Source organism: Lipophrys pholis, assembly GCF_963383615.2.
Source record: "Lipophrys pholis genome assembly, chromosome: 10".
Classification (NCBI taxonomy): domain Eukaryota; kingdom Metazoa; phylum Chordata; class Actinopteri; order Blenniiformes; family Blenniidae; genus Lipophrys; species Lipophrys pholis.
The window spans coordinates 26,622,443-26,645,180 of record NC_137640.1 but is presented as its reverse complement, the minus strand read 5'-3'; the positions used below and the strand labels follow the sequence as shown (position 1 = coordinate 26,645,180).

The following is a 22,738-nucleotide window of genomic DNA, read 5'->3' as shown; positions in this document are numbered from 1 at the left end:
ATGGTGGATTACGGTCAGAGTAACAAAAACAATGAGAATCAAAGGGTTTTTGTTTTTCAGGAATTGAGTCCGAATGGTTCCAACAAAGGTGAAAAAGAATCTCAAGAATAAAAGGTGAAGGAAAATGTCGGAATATAAGCAATGTCAATGAAAAGAGGTGAAATATTAAAGTCAATTCAGAAAAGTGACGTATTATTCTTAACATTTTTTTTTTTTTTTTTTTAAATCTGCATGCGCTCATATCTGGGAAGTTGATGTGAACGATAACGCTTTATTGTCAAATTGATCTTTTTCCATCTGTATTTTTCCTCCATGTTTTAACCTTCATCTGGACATAAAAAACAAAATAAAATAAATAAAAAAACACCATTGCATCATTTTTTGGACCCTGTGAATAGGAGTGGGGGGAGCTCCAGGTTGGTCCTATTTTTAGTTTTCTGCATTTTATTTATTTTTTTACAAATTGCCATCTGCTCTTCAAGTAAAGACGTATGATGTGTTAAACCCGATGCCACACAATCTCATGTCTGTAATGAACATTTCCATGAGCCCAAAAAAAAAAATCGAACTGGAGTCAAACCTGGTTGTGAACCACATCGAAACCCGGAGTCGTTCTGAAAGCTGAATTTGAAAGAACTCTCCGAAAAGCTCCGTCACGGTTTGTTTTGGAACTGCAAAACAAGATAAAATCACAAAGTGTGATGCTGGAGAAAGTCCTTTTGGAGTTTCTCCAGTTAAGAGCAGAGAAGCTGTGAAATGACTGCAGACATGAAACTGTGGAGGGAAAGGAGGGAAAGCGGCTCTGTGAGGAAGAACGGCAGGAAGTGAAGCTCAGGTCTGATCACAAGTTCATCACTTAGTTTAAGTTCCGTCAAACGAGGTTACTGATGGAAACTCACCGATACGTTCAATAGAGATGAGTTATTGTAGTTTGGGTTCGTCTTTACTTGAAGTTGAGGCTGGGCGAAACAAACATTTAATCAATTTATCAAATCTGGAGCAAAAAAAAGCTTTTTATTTTGCAAACTTGTTTTTTTTTTTGCATTCCGTTCTAGCGTTCCTTGTGGGTTTCCATAGTTTCTGCTGCACTTTTGCCTAAAATTTTGTTGAACGACCGAGCCTCATTTACTTTTTTATTTGGGATTGTTCATATGCATTTTAACTGTCAGGTCAATCTCAGCAATAAAGTTGCACTCTTGACAATATATCCGATTCATATCGGAGTCATTTTAAGGTGCATCGAGAAAAAAATCCTAATCGAATTGAAACTCGGCAAATCGCCCAGCGCTACTTGAAAGTATTTCGGTTCACAATGTGAGACTATTTCAAAAAACAGTTTTGTCTGTAATTGAACAGGAGACACGAGATAAAAACAGGAAAAGGTCTGGTTTTTTATTTTATTTCACAGGGCCTGTAACGTAACCGTAATACACCACTGTATTGGGTTAGACTGTGATAGTAAAAACAAAGTGTACAAAAAAAAAAACTAAGGGGGAAGGTGGCATTCAATTAACGACATCAAAAAACCAGACGTGGATTTTGACATCACGTTCCAATAGGTAGCTTTGCAGTGCTGATGTTCCCGTTCTTCCGTCTGCGTGTCGATGAATTTTATTACTGCTGAAGAAGAAGGATGGCGTAGGTCAGAGGTATGACTCAAAAAGTTCAGAGAGCTTCCGTCTGATAGGAGCTGCTGATGATTTGTTGGAGGTCGAGCGAAAAGTGTCCTGAAGTAAGACCGGCGCCTTTTTAACACTTGGTTGGATGAATGGAGCCGATGGCGCTGGTCCGATACAAGACGCCACGCTTTGCTCCTCCGGGGCTGCAGCCTCACAACTTTTTAAATCCCGCCCTGCCCGCGTCGTCCCGAGGAAACGGCGTACCGTTTGAGGACGTCTCAAACCGTCTCCACACATACGGAGCGTCCGTCTCGTACCGAGCTTGAATCGACTGCAACATCAGATTCGGAGACGCAGTCACACCAACTGTAAGAGAAGTCTAGTTTGGTACCTAAAACCTCCTGATGAGGGTTTTTTTTTTTCTCACCCAAAACACATCTACAAAGTACAATGTCTCTCTAGATTAAAAAAAAAACAACAACAAAAAAAACGGTCGAAAATACTGATGTTTTAAGCTTAAATGGTTCCATGTCACGTAAATGTCCATAAATGAGGATGTGTTGTTCATCTTTCTATTGTTGGAATCCTCTGGGGGGGATGGGGGTGGGGGTGGGGGTGGGGGTGGGGGGGTGGGGGCAGTGCTCATGCCCCTCACTAGATGCTTTCCAAGCATACGAGTCAACGTCCCGGGAGTCCTTTTACATTGCTATGCTGTAAAAAGGTATTTAAAACTATAGAAAGACTCCAAAAGTACTGTACAAAAATAAAACCGCCAGGTTTCACGTCTGGTTAAGGCACAATTCGACACGTGGATTCCTCGTGAACAGCGTCCGCACCGCTTCCGAATAGGAAAGCCATCTTGTATTTGATTTTTCTTTTTCTTCTTTTTCTCCCCCCCCTCACACGTAGGCGCCCAACGCCGCGTGGAACTCCGTGAGACACTGAACCAGTTGCTGGAACTTGGGCCTCTCCTCCGGGTCCAGAGCCCAGCAACAAGCCATCACTGCAAACCTGACACACACACACACACACACACACACACACACACACACACACACACACACACACACACACACACACACACACACACACACACACACACACACACACACACACACACACACACACACACACACACACACACACACACACACACACACACACACACACACACACACACACACACACACACACACACAGAGAGAAAGGAGGAAAACATGGTTTCAGATGTGACGGTTGAGACTACAGAATCACAGCGACTCTCCTCGTACCTGTAAAACGATGATTAGTCAGTTTGATGAGGAGAATCAGAGTTTCAGGCTGGTGCTTGTCAGTCGGGTACAGGGACGATGATCACAGATGTATGAGAACGGCAGGATGAAGAAATGTTGATTTAGTTGCTTCGGCTTTGGTTTGAGTTAAGTTTTAATCCCCGAGAGGGATTAACGCTCAGGTGGAGTTCAGGATCTGACTGCGGTTGCAGTTTAAGGTTGTGATGGTGAAGGTGAAGGTTGCGGTCAGGATCAGGGCCAGTCACTCAGTGTTGATAATAAAGATTAAGTCTCCGGGACTGAGCTTGTTGTTGATTTAATGATGAGGATAAGCAGGACACACTGCAACCACAAGAGCCACAAATCTGACTCCTTTGTCTTTTAAGTGTTTCCTTTTTTTTTTTAAAGAAACTCAGTTCTGAACAGCCCAAGTGAGATTTTCAAAAAAACAAATCTGAGCCAGATCACTTTCATATGTGGGATATATATCGAAGGCACCTCAGTCTGAATGGTGAAGTTGTTTTTTCTTTTCTTTTCAAACTTTCCAAACACAGGTCCTGAAACGTGCATCTTTAGAAGCCATTCAGCGCGGTGGACTGTTCACAATGGAATCCGATGGTGGTCGCACTTAAAATATAATGTCAACAAATTGATTTGCAGTGCAAAGACCTGCAATGTGACAGTAGTAGTAGTAGTAGTAGTGATTGTGAAGGTTTGGGGCTTGAATGAGTTCCAGGGTCATGTACTGAGAAGGTAGAAATTATTTCAAGTGAAAAAGCAAAACTGTCGTCGTGTTTTGGGTGAAACTGCAGAACTTAAAAAAAAAAAAAAGGCTCAGGCCACGTCGTCGTGGAAACGTTCTGGAAACACTCGGGCTCAATCCTGAGTTGACGGCAGAAATGCTGTTAGTACACATGTACTCTGTGGTCGCAGTGAACTGTTCTTGAGCAGTAACAATAACAACAACGTTTTGCTCCAGAGTGTCATGACTCCCCGTCCATATTCTCCTGGGACTTGGTTGTTTTATTTTGACAGTCTCTGTAATAACAATCCAATTTTGTCCATACAAGTGTCTGTGTACTACCAGTGTTGAAACGGAGTACACAGACAAGTACACAGACAAGTCGTTCCCCAAAAAGTTGCAGTTTCACCCAAAACTGCACGCAGAGAATAGTACACTATAAACATGTTGATGTTTATGTATTTTATGTGTGTGTGTGTGTGTGTGTGTGTGTGTGTGTGTGTGTGTGTGTGTGTGTGTGTGTGTGTGTGTGTGTGTGTGTGTGTGTGTGTGTGTGTGTGTGGTTTCAATAGGAAAACAAACAATAGCACCCACTAGTGGCCTGGCATGTAAGCTACAACAATATCAGGATTTCTGACGTTTTTGTGCAAACAGACATCGTGTTCCAGACGTTGTTTACTGTGGAAATGTGAAACTTTTCTGAACCCAAAATGCAAAAACGATGCGTTTTCACTTGAAGCGTCGCGTGTGTGTGTGTGTGTGTGTGTGTGTGTGTGTGTGTGTGTGTGTGTGTGTGTGTGTGTCCTCAGACTCGGGGCAGTGTCGTCATGCCGTATGGACGTCAAATGTCAACAGTCTGTGTTGTGCAGTGCCCAACAGGAGCTGCCTGTGCAGCACTGATACAAGTGTGTGAGATGTAATCTCGTTTTTAATCAGAGCGTGAACTTAAATTCTGCGACTTCTCGTATTTCGGAAAGGGAAACGTCTCCTCAACACCTATTGTACCGCCAAGGAAATACTTTTCAGTTATTCAACAGATCAGGTAATTATTTCCTCAGTTTCCTTTTATTATCAAATACAAGGCGGCTTTAGTCGTGTCGGTGGAGTACGTCCGGGTCTTTACCCTACACCTGGCACCAAGCAGCAACACACACACTGCAGCCGCATCTAAGTTCAAGACGTCATTTTCCTGTCCGGCGTGACGCCGTGTGAACAGAAAATGTTCTGGCGCCAACCTGGAGGGAACTTGAGGTCTGAAGGCAGAACAAAGTCACTATCAGACTGATCAACTGAAGCCAGATATGGTTGTCTATGACACACATTTTCATTTTGTGATTTTATTGGTGCACAAAAACACACAAGACGCTCATTACGTTTACACTCGGGGCATCAACTAACGAGTTGAATTCCTGTTTATATTAATTGTAATTACTAAAGCTGATTTCTTTTTTAAAATCACTGCAGAAAAGTGTCACGGCAGCAGAAGTGCACCTGGCTCTTAAAGGGAAAGATACGTCACATTTCAGTAGTCTTTGTTTTTTTTAACATTACAACAAACATACATCTATTTTTCAAATAGGAGAGATTGTACAGATTTTGAGTTGCTGTTTTATAAAAAAAACTAACAAAAACAAAACCAACTTGTGGTAGATTTATTAGATGAGGACTCGTTCTCGCTGCACTGAAACGCGACACAATTCCTATTTTCTGCTCTCAAAGACTCAAACCTGACCTGTTATGTGACAGTGTGATTTCTCTCCCACCATCCATCATACGTGGCACCAATTCGGATATGTCTCTGATGTCTTTCAACACGGCCGCCGTCTGAACAATCCGGTTGCAAATATGCGACTGCCTCGTCACTGACATGTGACTGATGTCATGTAGACGCACCGAAGGAAGCGACTCCACCAAAATGTGAAAACCTGTTTTCTCTTTTTTTGCTCAGTCTCCTTCTTTCCCTCATCAAGTTGTCTAGATTCTGTCGGCTCTGATTGTGAAACCATCTGAAACTGGATAAACACGTACTGACCAGTGTTGCCAGATAATTTATTTTTTTTTGAGTGCAGTTGTGTGTTTATGATGTGTTGTTTATCACACATATAGTAGTAATAGTTTTACGGTTTTATCGGGATTTCTACAGAGGTTGAGATATGGGCTGTTTTTACTGAGGTGTGAGTGTTTTACATCGTTTTGGCTGGAAACTGTGAGTCAGATCTGGCAACTCGGGCGCTGACCGGCATGGCATCCAAATTTGCAGCCGTAAACAGCGTGACGTCACAACGCCTTCGTCATGTGTTTGTTACTCTGCGGTCCGATCACATTCACACGGCAGTCTGATGGGAGGTCGCGTTACAAATGTAGCGTGAACGATCACGCAAAAAAACTAAAACAAAATTGATCTCAGCAAAAAATTGGAATTGAGCATCAAGACCTGCAGTGTGAACGGAGCCTGAGAGAGTCTGAATCTGGATTCAGTTTAAAAAGTCTGGTGTCAATGAGTGCAGTGCAGCTTGACGAGGTAGAGAGAGAACGTTTAAAAAATAAAATAAAATCACACTTCTGTTTAGAAAAGTCCTTGCCAGGTCTCAAAAATTTTATGATAGAGTTTATTTCCAGTAGAAGAGGATTGAGGGTGTATTTTAAAGAGTCCAGGAGTAGTTTATAGAACCTGATTATTATTTAAAGAATCAAGATCTGCCTCTAAAAAGTCCCGGTCTGGTCTAAAGAGTCCAGGCAAGATTTTTAAAGACAATTAAGAAGACTCAGGTCAGGCGTGTGTGTCTGTGTCTGTTTAATTCAGGTAGTCTGAGACGAGATCAGAGCCCAGATCTGCTCCGAAGAGCTTGAATTATTTTATCTATTGACCCGGAATCCTGATGTCTTTCTTCAAGGTTAAAAGGTTAAAGGTCAATAACTCACAGTCGAGCTGGCAGCCAGGACTTGATGGATCGGCCGAGTTATAACTGATGTCTGAGTGAAAATAAAGAGCTTGTGCACAGGTGGGTGTTTCCTTACAGTTCGTCTGGACAGTTGATCGGCTGTGCTATTCTGTACCCATCCTTCAGGTAGGCAGACATCTCAAAGGGGTCGATGTCGACGTAAGGGGTCTGACCCAGCGTCATCAGCTCCCACAGCGTCACTCCGAAAGCCCACTGCGAACACACACGCACACACACACGCACGCACGCACGCACACACACACGTTTATTCCGAGGACAAGTGTTAGACAGAACACACGGGTCCCACTGAAATACACAACGTTCCACACAAACAATGGGAGGAAATTATGTTGAGAAATATATTTGCAGTGTAAATCGTTGATCAAAATTTGTGTTAACAGACTTAAAGTATAAACAGCAGCATGGATGTTATGTTAAAGATGTAAGAAAAGAGGCATTTCCTCAATTTCTGTCAAGTTTTCTCATTATTAACCTGACATTTTTAAATAAGACACTGGCAGTAAGTGTCGTGGGAATCCTGCTCAGGTTTTTAATCTTAGAGTGTAACAGGGCAGCCCACACCATCCTGACGATAACAAAGGAGCACAACACAATGGAAACTCCCTGAAAACAACAACTGTCTGTCGTGCGGGGTGACTGTCTGTGACGGGGTGACACTGGACCTCACGGGGAAGTGCAGCGGCTGATTAAGAACAGAGGGCGAGGTGCTGTGAAGGTTTCTTCTGCACGGTAATCCACCCTGTTCCCACATCAACACTGCCAACATCCACAAGAAGTCTGAAACGTACTGATTTGTAGAAACTCTTTATCTGATGTGCAGAACCTCTGATATTTATGTGCGTAGCAGCGGGACACTGACGATGCTCTGGGTTCTTGTCCGGACTCCTCTGAGAGTTCAGGTTGCTGTTGATGCCAGGCCTGTGCGCCGCAGGAGCCACGATTGCCATGAAAGCAGTGTGACCACTAGAGGAATGCGGGGGTGGGTTGTGGGGGGCGGGGTTGTGTCTGGCTGGTGTCTGCCCGTGTTGTCTCTGAGGATCTGTTAAGCTTCCCGCACGACTCCACTGCCCCCGCCCAGCGGTCCTGGGACAGGAAATGGCGAAGAAGCGGCATTGAACCTCCCTTCCTCTTGACTTGACACTTCGATCGAGTGTCTAAGAATGGATCGAGTACAATTGGTGCCATTTCCTGAATTCTCTTTATCACGCCTCCTGAACATGTATGAGGGTCAGTGACAAGTCAGGGAAGAAGTTATAAAAAGCTAAAGGAGATTTGAATGTTCTCTGTGTTCAAAAAGTACATCCATCTACTTTTCCGGCACTGACATACACATTTAAATGGCTTGTCTTCTGTGGTAATCTCACCTGAAAATATTACATGTCGATATAATGACTTCACATTGGATTCCTGGTTTTAAACCTCTAAAAACCTCGTTTGCTATGCTTTTAAGGTTACACTGACATTTTCCAGCACGTTGAATATTTACGTCTTTAGACAAAACACAAGCCCGGTACTTTTAAACCATTTTGTAAAACATCTCTGATACGCTCACCATTTGAAATAGGCACTCATCTATGACCTGAAGTTAACAGACAGGATTTGTACTCCTCAGATACACAGTTGGCCTTGTGTAAACTTTAAAGCCTTATTTCTTACCACATCACTTGCACTGGAGAAGTCGTTGTTGAGCAAACTTTCCAGAGCCATCCAGCGGACCGGCCGGTTCTCATTGTCCCCCAGACAGTGGTAATCCATAGGGAAGAGATCCCGAGCGAGGGCATTGTCTGTAATCTTCACCTGCATGTTGTCGTCAATGCTGTTTGTCGGGAGGGAAAAGTCATCGTCGTTAAGTTTTGAGCGATTCCGCTCCAGACCCGGTGAGGTGCGAGGACACAGGAGGAGGCCGGGGACACTCACACACAGTTTCGAGCGGCCAGGTCTTTGTGGATGACCTCCCTGCGAGCCAGGTAGCTCATTCCGCACGCAATCTGGATGGCCATGTAGACCAAGTCTTGCTGAGAGATCGCCTGCAAGGAAACGGGCGAGAAGGAAAGAAACAAAATTAAAAAGAGGAGGGTGTGAGGTCAGGACAGCACGGCCGATGTGACTCAAGTCGAACTGGTCCTCTGTGGGAAAACGGTTCCATTCTGGGTCAAACCTGAGTAAGACAAAAACATTCTGGTTTGTAAATGTGAACATTTCAGCTGTAACAGCCAGCTTTTTAAAATAATCCCAGTTTACCATATGCCGCTATTATCAGATCATATGAGACATTCGCATTAGATCAGAGTACAGGATGTTCTTTCCAATTCTGGTGTTGACATCTTTTTGCATTCAAAGCTGCTGGGAAGACGTGCGTATGTGACACAGGTTTCAAAGGGATTTTCATCACAGTGGGATCACTTATTTCAAATCTTTCCAAACGACTCGTCAGCTCATAATCATCCACAAGCTTTCTCCCGAAGGCCTGGCGGGATGCCAGCACGCGCTTCAGCAAAGGCAAGCCTAAATGTGAGTTTTTATCAAGACAGGTTTCACCTTGTCACTCATCGGCCAGGTACTAATCATTTACACCTGATCTGGAAGCTCCGGAGGAGACCTGATCCCAATTCAAATCATCTTGTTTGGCAATGTCACGTTTATTGATGAACACAGTTTCATAAAGTGTTTCTGGACAAATGTAATGACTTCTCTTTATAGGAAAGAGAAGTGTGGTGTGAAAGACGACTTGTTACTAACAAACACCGGTTGCCTGGAGGAGGCATTCAATAAAGTGTCTTTCCCTTCCATACCGACAACAGTTACGGCGATAATCTAACTGACGCACGCTGGAATGCCAAAGTGCGAGACGTTTCTCTGCTAAACTAAGTTGGTAAACATGTGCGTAACCTCAGCAAGTCACTGCAGGCAGGGCGAGCGCTGCTGCGTCAGAGCTGCCGGCACACAACAACTGTACACTTCTGTCCATTGTGTGAAAGGTTACCCTTGTACTCGAATATTAAATAACAATATTGGTGTTGCTTAATAATGGTGCGAAACTTGGATGTGATCGGACATGATGCAGAAACTGCCAAAGTCTTGTGCAAGTTTATCCCGGAACAAGTCTGCTTGCGCTGTACGGAGACCTTGTGGAGCGGTCATTTACGCTGGACCGGCGAGTCGGAGAAAACGTCTCGCAGAAGAAAAAGACGAACGCCGCAGCAGCGCCTCCGATCCCGCGTGGCAGAAAAGACAAACACCGTCATGCAAAGCAGAGTTAGATGTGCTTTTTTCTCTGTATTTTAGCATCTAAACACCTGAAACCCACTCGTCGACGGGTGGAGCAGACGAAAGACGACTCAGGAAAAGGTCACCCTCCACCAACATAGTTGCACCTCCGAAACCAGGTGTTCTCTTTCAAAACAAGAGCCACGCTGCAGCGCCGCGCTTTTCGCTGGAAGCTTCCCCTGCCCCCGGACTGATGAAGCCCTGCTGATTTATAGCTCGATGTTTATAGCAGGAGCACAACTTAATGACTATGTCCTTGTCTCCACTACCTGCCAGTAGGCCGCGACTCAATTGGTGGGGGAAGAAGAAAGGTGCCTGAGAATTCACAAAGAGGTCTTGATGAATGCGAGTGGCTGTGGCAAGCTTCATCTTGTGATCGCAGTGTTTGCTACATCTGTATTTCGGGAGCTGATTGATTGGTTGGATCTGTAGCTGTGGATTTGGCCGGGCACATCAAAGGCTCCCGCCGGTGAAGCTGCACAAAAGCCTGATTGTCTTTACATAGCAGGTAAAAATCTGCACCTTCAGCAACGGCTTCATGACTATATCAACAGTGCTTCTAATAACAGTGTAAACAGCAGCTACAGAAGGTGTTACCTGGACTTGATTGCACACAAACACACAAAACCTTCTTTGAGCTTGACACCAGTATGGAACCTGACCCCCTTCCAGTTCAAGTGGATTTATCTTAATACTTTAATAAACATCTCAGTGCGGTGCCATACGCGAAATGCACTCAGGCGCTTATCTTAATAGTTTAACATCGCACACCTGAAGGTTACAGCAGATGCACGCCGAGCTGAAGCCTCACCTGTGGGTTGTTTGCCTCGGCCAGCTTGCACTGCCGCAGGAACAGCTTGAGATTGCCCCAAGCCATGAAGGGCAGCAGCACCATGGGCTTCTCTCCATCCTCTGTGCACACATGACTTATTGGCAACAGGTTTCTGAAGGAAGAGAGAAATATATTGACAAAGGGAGTGGGAGTTGTTGTTTTTTTTTTTCTTTCTTTCTTTCACATTGTTATGCTGACTCTACATGTGTACAAGAAAGAGTGAACAAAGTCTTCCAGGAAAGTGAAGGAACATGTCGACAAGGGTCATCCAAATCACTGTCGGCACAAACTGAACAAAGTGTGAAAGTCGATGATTGTCATGGCAACCGTCTTTTTCATACATAAAGAAGAGAAGGTTGCGCGGCTGTAGGACATTTGGGGTGAAATTCGCCGACATGTCAGTCATTTTGCAGCGAAGGATTCATTCTGAGTGACGCTGAGCTTCGAGTTTAGTTTTACATTGGAAGTTATTGAAGTCCTCTCTGTGGTGGTTTGAATTCCAGTGTGACACGTTGGTATTTGTGTGTTTTTGTAACCCTTTATTTTTTATCCCCCCCCCCCAAACCATGTCAATGATTGATAGTGCTTCCCGGTGGTATCAATATTACAGTCAAACGGGACTTTTTAAAATTCTGATAGTATCATCACAAATGTTACAACAAATTTTATTGTGAGGAAATGTATTCAGAGACGGCAATCACAGCATAATTTAACTGGTTTGATTTCAGTGTGGTGCTGAGTGACTGCAGCAACTTCTGCTGGGACGGTTTTTTGTTTTTTGTTTTGTACTTTTGATTTTTGGTATCAATCTACGTCTACAGCAGTGGTGTCATAATAATAATAACACAGCCCAATTTCATCTCAAGTAGGCCAGACTGATAAAATAACTTTTAAAATGTAGTTTTTCTTTCTTGTGGCACAGAGTATACATGATGAACATGTTGATATTTTCACAAAACCAAATTACTACCAAAAATGACTACAATCTCAACATATAGCCAATTTTAATGATACTTTTTGGTGCAAAACAGTAAAATGGCCCAAAAAAAATAATTTCCGGTTGAATTATGCATGTTTTTACAAACCCACTCTGACAATATGGCTCTGAATATATGTTGCATCATTTTCTGTTCTTTGTTGATTTAAATTATTTTGATAACTGAAAATTTTGAAAGTTGAATCGTAGTTTCATAGGCAGGGACATTTACTGTGTTGGTTAATCTATGAGTCTGTGATAGAAACATTAAACACTAAACACACATAAAAAATTTTTTTTTTTTTTTAAAAATGACAGACATCTCCAGGACTGAGCTACATTAAAAAGTGAAAATGTTATTTGATTTAATACTTTTCTTTAAAGTCAGAAAATGTGTTCTTCAAAACATTTAAAAGACAACCGAGGGAATTATTCTGTACTGTTCCAACTGTTCAATGGCAAAATTGGACGATATTTCAAGTCTCAGACTGAAACTTTCCCAACTTTAATTTACATATATATATATATATATATATATATATATATATATATAAACATATCAGAAGTAACTGAAAATAAATCGTTTGCAAAAGCCTAAAACAATCATTTGTGGAGGCATCCACTTGCCTGTGATGGAGTCCTCGAAGTTTGCAGCTTTCAGTCAACATCATGGTCACCTGCACCTCAGAGGCATGATCTGAAAATGTTTATCACACAGAAACTCAATTAAAATAAACACTGGATAATTAAGATTACTTTAAACCTCAAGAGTGTCTGAGAAATTCCTTTTTTTTTATTGCACAATGTATCTGGTGCCAGTCATGTGTCAGGAAACTCCAGACTTGTGCCAGCATTTAATCTGCGTCTGCAGCTTTGCCATCGTCTGGTACTTATGGAAAGATGTATTGTTCCTTTCCCAAGAGGCGTGTGAGGAGGAAGTAGAGAGTTTCACAAAGCCAAAAAAACTGGCATGAGGATATTGTTCGCATGACTGGTATCCACCCCTCCCTGAGTAAACACGGGAGAACGAAGGGGTCAAAAGGCAGCTGGCACAGAACGCCGATGAAAGCAGTTAAACAAAGAACATGGTCGTCCTGCACACTGAACCCCCTCCGCTGGCATGCGACCCTGCAGCGTGAATACTCTCCCTGTCCAGTTTCAGCGCCTGTTCGCAATCTTACCACACCATTAGAAAGAGAACTTGTATTTCTGATAGTTAACAATCAGTGGCGCTCACCGTCGGGGCCCAGGTCCAGTACAGTGACGTTCCCATTTTAGTCTTAGAACTTTAGCGACATAATCAACTTTCAATAACAAGCAGTGATCATCCTTGTGTTAAACTGAACCATAAATATAGAGTTTGTGCTTCTGAGCACTTTCGTCACCGGATTACAGACAATATCTATAAATTATTATTGGAAAGGCCGGATGCTACAGGAACCTACACAACCCTAACCCAACATATAAAACATTAACATCACAAGATTTATTATAACTTTACCTCTAATCAAAGAGGGAGGTGATTAGCGACACTTGATTCTATTTGTGGGATTTCCCAACAAAAGTTTGACTTTTCTAGTTGTGGCTGAGAACAAACATCATTTAAAATGTGTCTCCATTTCAGCTAAGTCAGCCCAAAGTTCAGATGAAGCTGAAATGTAATATATATTGGCCAGAAGAACTGTTGAATTACAAATGAGGGACGGTATTTGAGTTGCAGCGTGTGTTGCCTGCTGTCATGCACCAGAAACCCAAAGCCGTGCTTCTAAGAAAGTGTAGTATCGGGTTACTTCAGTGCAAGTCGGTGTATTTTCCTCTGTGTAACCTGTTGCATAAGAGCATGCAGACACACTGGGTGTTGCACATTGACAAGGAGAGATTGGCGTGCAGCACACTTGACCTGATAACATTTATTTTATTTACTTTACGGTACGTGCGAGTGTGTGTGTGTGTGTGTGTGTACATAAACTGTGTTATTGTTACATGCATACCCTTTACTGTCTTCACAAAAACTTCCTTCTCCTTGCTGGGGTCCTTTTCGTCCAGCAGCACGCCGTGGAAGATGCGGCCAAATGTGCCTATTGAAAGACAAGAAAGTTAGTTTTTTTTTTTTATTATAATTTCAGGGAAAGGGCAGCAATCAGAGAGCCTGAGGAGACTCATTCAAACATGGAAATGTCACCTCATGCCTGGCTGATCAGTGGACAGAAGTGGACAGGCGTCTGCCTAAAACGCTTTGTCTCTAAACGGGAATTAGGCACATTTGGCTCTCGTTCCAAAAGGAGCCAGAAAGAGAGGAGCTCAGTGCAGCTCACAGAGCCCTTTCACCACTCACAGGGATTCAGAAACACGAACGATGTGGAAAGGCCAAGTGAGCGCGTTCATCATCTCCTTTGTCTAAACTGTCTCAGCATTGCTCCAGGATGTTTTTGAGGTAAAATGCCATTTCAGAACATAAACCATCCACATAAACAGAGAGAGAGAAAACTCAGAGCCCCTGGGCTAACCTTGCCTTATGTTTCAACAGGAAAGGAGACGAGGCATAACAACAGGGTTAGTGTTAAAGCGTCTCCCTCCCGCCCTCCGCCTGCTTCATCAAGCCTGTCTGGACCTGCTGGCTCCCAAAAACAGAGCGCCGCTCCCGAGTTCACCCCTCTCAGACATGGCCTTGTACGTCTTCAGTTTGGTGGTTCGTCTCCCGTGTTTGTAATATTTATATTGAACCTGCTGTTCTGTGTGGAGGGCATGATGTATGTGGGTAACTTGCGGAGCTCCCAGTGGCTCGTCAGAGGGCTCCAGGAGCGTACAACCGCCAACGACAAAACTGTGTACTTGCAGACGACTGTTAAGTATACCCAGTTAAACTACATCCGCAAAATTTATAGCTACTATGCTCTACTCAGGATGAACAACTACGGAGCTCACCAGTGTTTAAATACGTGCATCACAAAACTTTGCGCCTATATACAGACATATAGAGCAGGTACGTAGCAATTTCAGCGAGTAATAAATGGTCAAATATAATCATACATAGTCGAATACATGATAGTTACTTTAATATTTCTGATAAGCCGCACGATCACCTGCTTCAAAGATGATTGACCTGAATTTCTCCTGTGTGGATAAACACATTAATATTCACTGCTGCTGCCCACAGAACGAGAGATGACGATGATTGCGTCCACATTCTAGCAACAATATTCCACATCTTAACTTCATCTAGATATTGAAGTCTGTGTACAGCAGTAACAGAGCTGTAGTATCCAATCCAATTTGTTTTTAAAAGATGACGACGTGTAAACCAAGGCCAAAACTGGAATCACAAGTAAATAGGAAACACGAGTACTACCAACTCGGAATGAGTAGTAAACAACTGAGTTTAAAGTTATGACTTTAATCTTTTCACCCTCAGTAATTGGTAGCAATTATTTGAAAATTATAGCCACTAATAGTGCCAGATGTAGATAATCTAAGGAAAGTGTCATCTTGGGTAGTAAAGTAGTCAATTTTAATCACTCTTCATAAACGCTCTCCTGTTCTACTGTATTTCATCATTTTGCTGAAACCTGAAGAAGGCTGTATTTATTATAGTGGCTCTGACCACAGCCAACATGTAAAGTACAATATAGCCCTCTGAAACAGTTTTATGCAGACTTCCATTCATCTTTTGTATTTCTGGTGCTCATTTCCCAGGCACTGACGATTCGCTAAATCCTGACACTCACTCACACTTGGTCTCCTTCTCCGTTTCTGTCCGTGTATGACAGTAAAAACTCAGTAAACAGTTGCAAGGGTAAAGGTGAGAGTCAGAGTGATGTCCAGGCTGCAAATGCAGCAGAATTGTTATTTACTAATTAGATGTGTAAGCCAAGGCCAGTGTGAGCGGTGACAATTCGCGCTTCTGCCATCAAGTGTCGTTATCAGTTAAGTTACAAAAAAAAAGAAAGGAGCAATGTCAACATATCAAATTGAAGCAACAATTGTAAACCATTGAAGGCCGTTAAGTGGAGTTTAAAAACAGAACACCCACACGTCTCTCCTCCATTGTGTTGTATTCGCCCTTGGGTAACTATTACATCATTCAACACAAGCCGTACTCAAATCCCAATGTGGGCAAATCTCCAGCAAGTGAAGCACGGTCATGTTCAGTACCGTCACTCACAACACGACGCTGCTGAGTCGCCTCAAAAAAGCAGCCAGCGTCAAAAAGTGAGGCTGCGCATGGAGCCGAGCCGAACGCTCAATCACTTGTGTTTATCTCTGATAGAAAGCCAGAGAGAGATTTCAAACTTTGCAGTCTAAGGCCTTCTTGTCAGTCCGTAATGTGCCTCGGCAGGAATGAACTTTTGCTATTTTGGGTTCTTGGCAGGTTCTTGGTGACACTGATTTGATGAGGCATGCTCACACTCTGCGGGGAAAATAAGACAGCGTTCATGCTCAGAGGTCGCTGCCTCACGTGTACACACAATCCGCTGTAAATAAAGGGAAAGAAAGCTTTTCTGAATTAGATTTTATCACCTGGATGACAAAACGGAGGGAAATAAATAAAGTGTGTAGGGTTTTCCTCGCTTGAGAGAAGTTAGAACATCTGTAGTTTCCTCGAATCACTGTAAAACTATGGAATGGTCTCAGCTCACGAGTCCCAACAGCTGCTGCAGGAATCTAGGTGAAGTCAGATTTAAGACCTGTAAAGACCTCAGCGATCCCACACAGCCTGCTGGTTAATACCTGTCGGACAGACCCGGCAGCCACAGTCGAGCTCAGATTCATGTATTATGAGCAGCAGTTCCCAGGTGTTCATAACAACAACAAGTGCAAGAATTAAAGGTTAAACCACATTTAACTGTGTGGCAAAACACAAAAAAAAGTGGTTTTAATTGACAAATATGTATAACCTCCTGAAAGGCCAAACATACAACCTGAAAACCAACGCCATTCCAGCAAAACAGAAGGAGCTGTTCCGTTTTCCCTCTGCTCTATAGTTGAGCGGCATAGAACTTCACAATCAACCCAACAATCACAGATTGCGATATACTCACCAGGTGGGTGCGTCACAGCCCGGTGCGTTACTTGTTGCTTACGCACTTTGAGAAGTGAACAATATAACCTCTGGGTGCTGCATTAAAAACTGCTTTTATGACGGGAAAAACCCTGGAGAGTCATGTGTATATAATACAGCTTTACATTGCATGCACTTATTGACACAGGCTTGGTCTGAATTATACGTGGCTGCTCTATCATTCATTTCTAAAATACTTTGGAGGCAGAACATTATATAAAAATCCAAAACATGAGTGCAGCGTAATGCGCTCATGCATTTCAGGACTGTATGTATGCATGTATGTATTTAAACCCAATAAATCCACAAACCGCTAACATGAATTTATGATAGCAGAATTCTGTAGAAAGTACGTATATTGAAACTAATGATGAAGAAAAAGTTAATAAATCCACCGATATAGCTGAGACTGTGGTGTCCCGCTGGCTGTTCCTCTCACCTTTGATTAGTAGCGGTGCATCATTTGCACCGTTTGAAGTGATCACTCTGTCAGAGTATCAGGAAGCCTCTGTCTCGATGACTTTAAAATATTTTACTACATGTGCAGCACACATGCCCGATATGACTGCTGCCTCATAAATGCTGCACTTCCACCCTTTGTGCTGCTGCTATAAGAGCATCAGCATGTTCGAATTTCAAAGTCAACCTGCGGCACAATAAGAGAGCGGCTGCTAGCGGCGAATATGAAAAGGTCAAATGGACGTTTCCCGGGGACAGCACATTAATGAAAACTAAAATAGGATTAAAAGCCTTCCTTCAGAGAACAAATCGAGAACCATCAAGTTATCCCCTCAGAACAGCTCGTTCTCAGACTGTTGCTTATTGGAGGAGATTCTAAAAGTAAAACGGGAGGCAGGTCTTCAAGCTCTCAGGCTCCTCTCATGTGAAAGCAGCTCCCAGTTTCTGTTAGGGAGGCTGACACAGTCTTTTAATTTTAGGATCAGGCTTAAAACTTCACTATAGGGTGAAGCTTTGTCAGTTTCTAGTAAAGCCTCTTTAGGGTTAGACTGCCTTCATTTCACTTTCACGATTCCATCCTTTCTCATTCTCTTTGCTCGCTGTGCATTCATTCAGATTTGCACGTCTAAGACCTCTCCATTTCAACTACAGTCTGTCTCATAAGTTTTGTATGTTGTGTTTGGCGCTATATAAATAAGCTTGAACTGAATTGAATGACCGATATGTTTAGTTTGTCTTCCCCTCATCAACTTCTCTTTCAATATCGTTAGAATCCATCTATTGTGCTGCTGCATCTTTTTTCTTGAGAGGTTTTATCATGGAAAACGCTTGAGGTTCATCTGCAATACAAACCTGTGGCTTTTTGACTCATCCTACTGCACGTTATAAACTTTCACAGGTTTCACATTTGCGTAGGTGCAAATAAGTAAAAGCATCAAAAATATCCTACACTGCAACTCTGAGTGAAAGGAAGTAGTATTTTTTCAGAACATTTTTCAGGTTTGAATGCTTAAATGATCTTTGATGCAACGTTTGTGACGTGTGAGACAAATCTGATGAAATGTTCCTGCTGTTTTTGTGTGGAAAGAAAGTATGAGCTCAGGAGTTTAAGACCTTATTTCATAAACTTGATTGTTTTAAGCATCTGAATTTGGCTGGGTGGTTAATACCACACTAAAATGTATTGCAGCTTCATGTGTGACCACAGAAAATGTGTCCAACACCGAAAACCACTGCTCACATACAAGGTTGACTCCAGAACAATATGTGGGGACGCCATGTTAACCGCTTGACATGTCATGATCAGAGTCTGGACAGCACAGGTCAAAGTCTGGATTTGTGTTTGACTTGGTGGTGATGTGGGGACTTGGTGGGACCACAGTAGGAGGGGGGACTCGTCTGACAAATACAAAAACAGACGAAGAGTTTTGATTGCAGAAGGAAAGCAGAAGCGTGGGAGGCAAATACCTTCATGTAAAACATCTCGCAGTGTGACTCTCTCCCTGGAGATGGCGATGTCTTTCACTTTGGCTTTGGCTTCCATCAGGGTGACACTCCGCAGGTCATTCTTCTCGATGCGGAGCGACGGGTAAGCTGTAGAAGAGACAGGCACAGACTGGCACTGAAGACACACGTCATTCACGTCTGATTAAAACACCTGCACACGGAGCAGCAGGTTCACTTTACGCCGGCTTAATACAAGAAACCAAACATCAAGTCTTCTGCTGTCAATCACTTGGTGTTTCTTCTTGACAGCAGAGCTTTGCTCTGAAAGGAGCGCAATCCTTGACTGGACTTGAAAAATTCCAGCACTACGCACACAGTTCCTTACGCGCGTTGCATCTAAACTACTTTCCAGGTTATGGCTCTTCTTTTTCATGACCACTTCATGTACAAACGGTCATAATTGCTGCGTTACCGAGACAGGTGCCATGAAAAACTCCACGGTTAGTTCGCGCAAACCTTGTGTGATAACTCAATATAGCCTCTTCCACCTGTTGAAGCACAACGCTTGGATTAAATGCAGAGAAACAGGAGTCACTGACGGTCAGTCAGCATCCAGGAGACCGTTGTGTTCTATTCTTTAACAAAAACTTGAGTTGTGAGGCAGATTTATGACCAGAGGAGAAGAAGAAGCCAAAACACACATTTCAAGATTCTGGGCTGCAGAGAAAGTGAAAAGAGACTTTAGCTCAGGCTCTGCTGACTCAGATGAACAGCAAGTACCCTGTAACAGAGTGAAGATCACTGCTGCCCCCAAGAGGCAAAACTACAAACACCATTTATTTTCATCGGTGTTGGCCAAAGATTGAATTCACTGAGCTTCAGCTGAAGTTCTAGGTCTTGAAAAATGAAGAAAAAAACCCTCTCCTTTTGGTAATCTCCTGCAGGATCTGTAAGTGCCACCTCTGAGCTTAGTTCTGTCCAAGCGTTTCACTGAGGGCCACATAGAGAAAACATAATGAACGACAAGGCCACTGATGAACACTTATTGAAACTGTCAGAGACTTTCTGCAGTCACTTGCTGCATTTCTTTGATTTGGCTCACTTGAATGAAAATCTAACTTAAAGGCATCAGGGTTTGTTCGAAAAACAGAGGTCAGTTCCATTTGATGCCCAGACAATGTCCTTTGAATTCAACTTCGACAGATTCAGTTCAGTTCACCCGGCCACACCCTGTACAATTACAGAAAATAGTTGTGAATCTCTGAGGATAAACTCTTTAGGTTTACCCCTGTCAGGGTGTTTGCAGCTTCAGCTTGCATTTTCAAAATGGAATTTGTCCGTTTTTCCACCACAAACGAAGCATTTAGCTCTAATTTTGTCCATTTCCTATAAAACCATATTCTTCTGACGGATTCATCTTTCTCTTTAGCCTGATGTGCCGTCATTTTTCCTCCCACTGCTGCTTAACTTTAGAAGCTTATCTTTGTGTGTACTGCAGACACCTTTTAAAGAGTATTGTCGTGTTTGTTTTTTTGTTTTTTAATACTATTGAATAAATGATAGACTTCTAATGTAAACACTTGAACTCAGTAGTTTGGTGACAAATAAATTAAATACGGACTCATCTATTTTTAAGACAGTACACCCATTAAAATCAAGAGACGGCCTCACCCCCCCCATTTAAGAATCACAGCTCTGGGGAACAGGAGTTAATAACTATGACAACAAGCACAGTTTATTTCCAGCTGTGTGACTCACAACAGAGACTTTGGTAGATGTTGGTGATGGACAATGTTATTACAAAACAGGTGATATGCATAAGCTGAGAGAATGAGGCTTGTGCCGGTGAGTTTCTGGGGGTGGGGGTGGGTGGGGGGTATCCACATTGCAGTGATTAAATGCTGGTTATAAGGGAGCATGAAAGAATGAACAATATACAGGGAAAGTGCAGTACGTACAGCAGAAAGACAAAGCGGCTGAAGCGTCACGAGCAGAGAGACACAGGAACTTACTTTTGGTTTCATGAGGGGGGGCGCCGGGGTTTTGGAAGGAGGTGGCAGCAAGTTGGAGTATGGGTGCAGAACCGGAGTGATTGTCTGATGAGAGGAAGCAGGAGTGGAAGGTAGGAGAAAGTTAGAAAGAAGTGGTTTTGATGGGTAGCTCGCACACATCACAACACGACCCGGACCAAAGAAAGAGTGGACGAGTAACCACCGGCTCGTCCGCTCGTCAGAGGTGTAGCTGGCAGCAGTGGCTGGAAGGGGGTGCGTGTTGTCGCAATAAGCAAAACATAAGTGGGCCAAAAAAATGCTCCAAGAATATTTGTGAGATGCAGAATGTGTCCTCCAGAGGGCAGTGATTGATCACACTGGAAAACAAGACGCTGTACTTTCTCAGTGGCTTAAAGTGACACAAATATGTAGTCGACGTGTGAGAAAGGTGAACGTCGTCCCTGTTTAATCAGGCGACTTTACTCTCTGCAAAGACTCAGCACATGTTTTATATGGACATCTGTACCTCAAGGGAATAACCGGACAAGTATTGAATACAAATTATCAAGGTTGCAATGGTATCCATTTGGGAGGATTTTTAGTTTTTTTGTTTACCTCTTTTTAAAATTTATATATATATATATATATATATATATATATATATATATATATATATATATATACACACAAACAACTGTGACAGCTAATCCACAGCTGACCTGAACTAACAAGTACTCCTCCACAAGGAGGTTCTTTTGTTGAGAGCCCCCTACAAAGCCACACTCTTTAAAAAAGAAGAGTAGTTCCTTTATTTTTTTTCTGGAACCTTCCCGTTACCTTTTGGAAAAGATGTGGATATGTCAAGTCAAACGCGAGCACATTGTCATCAACAAACAAAAGCAGAAACAAAATACAAGCAACAAGCAGTTTTCCAGGGCAGGTTCAGACTGTAGAAAGCCTCTCATAGTGGTTTTCCTTATCGTGTGCAAATCTAATGTTGACAAACACAAGGGAGGTACAGTCTCAACCCCCCCCCCCCACATGTTCTCTGTACGGCCCTCATGGGGGTCTCGGGCCCCTGGTTGGAAACCATTTGGCCATTCAAGATCCTTCTGGCAAACCGAAATATCTTTCAAATAAGGTACACTTCTTGTATGATGACGTCGCAGTGTCACGTTTCATGCCCCCGTTCCTTTGGTTCTACCGTCATTAAGGGATTAAGTTTGAACAATTAACAGATCTAGATAAGTGGAAAGCATGTTGGACTATTTCTACTTGCTGTGAATACAGGGAATAGTTGTTGAGAGAGCAAAGCCCGCTGCTACCTGACACCCCAACAACTAACAAAGAGCTCCTCTGAAGGAAATGTGCCACAGCTGAGATTCATTTACTGTGTGATAAGACGGCACACTGGTTTCCCACCGTATTTCTTCATTCACATTAACTCGGGGCTTGACCACGGCCTGCCTGTTCAAAAATAACAGAGCGCTTCTGCTTCTCTCTCTGCTGACTGGGGGTGAAGAAACCAGCGGTGATGGCACAGACACATTATTCGGAGTCCTTTTGTCACAAGGGCAGGGAGGACAAATTGGACATCACTGTAGGGAGTGTGTTCCTCGTTTATAGTCCTGTGACACCAGTTTAACGAATTAGGTCACTCACGGTCTATTACTGCATTTGGAAAAGCATGCACATTCAGTGTGAGAACAGACACACAAGCAAAACAACTTTTGTGTCCATTTCTGTCTTAACAAGCTTGAAGTGATGATGCTTCTTGTGTGGACAAGCCTGCATGGTGTGTTTGACTGGCGCCACCGTGCAGAGAGATAAAGCGACTTACTGGTGACTGGGGCGACGTTGTTGGGGGTGTCGGCCCTCAGGTACTGCGTGGTCTGGGTGGATGGCTGAGAGAGACCCTGCGAACTTCCACTTTCACTCACACTGAAAGCCACAGAGAGATGAACAATGAATAAAAAAACTAAAACAAAGGGATATTAAGATAAAACAAATGTACTTGAGGTCACAGATCTGTATGGTGCGAGTATCTAATTTACATCAGTTACATGTAGAGATATCCTCTGTCATTTTTCTTTAATGAAAATCAAAAGCATGT

The 22,738-nt window shown here is 43.0% G+C and overlaps 1 protein-coding gene across 2 annotated transcripts in view; it reads right to left on the bottom strand.

The window, feature by feature from the left end:
- Positions 1-223: 223 nt before the first annotated feature.
- ryk (receptor like tyrosine kinase) overlaps positions 224-22,738 on the bottom strand; it is a 44,862-nt gene continuing 22,347 nt past the window's right edge. The window contains exons 7-16 of one of the 2 annotated variants that reach the window (XM_080472719.1): positions 22,466-22,566; positions 20,647-20,730; positions 18,656-18,781; positions 13,662-13,748; positions 12,298-12,367; positions 10,674-10,806; positions 8,513-8,622; positions 8,252-8,411; positions 6,651-6,787; positions 224-2,630 (exon numbers count right to left, since the gene is read on the bottom strand). In XM_080472719.1, the coding sequence (XP_080328845.1) occupies positions 2,519-2,630; positions 6,651-6,787; positions 8,252-8,411; positions 8,513-8,622; positions 10,674-10,806; positions 12,298-12,367; positions 13,662-13,748; positions 18,656-18,781; positions 20,647-20,730; positions 22,466-22,566 (1,120 nt within the window). In that variant the 3' untranslated portion in view covers positions 224-2,518. The remainder of the gene's footprint in view (positions 2,631-6,650; positions 6,788-8,251; positions 8,412-8,512; positions 8,623-10,673; positions 10,807-12,297; positions 12,368-13,661; positions 13,749-18,655; positions 18,782-20,646; positions 20,731-22,465; positions 22,567-22,738) is intronic. The other variant, XM_080472720.1, reaches the window with a different exon arrangement.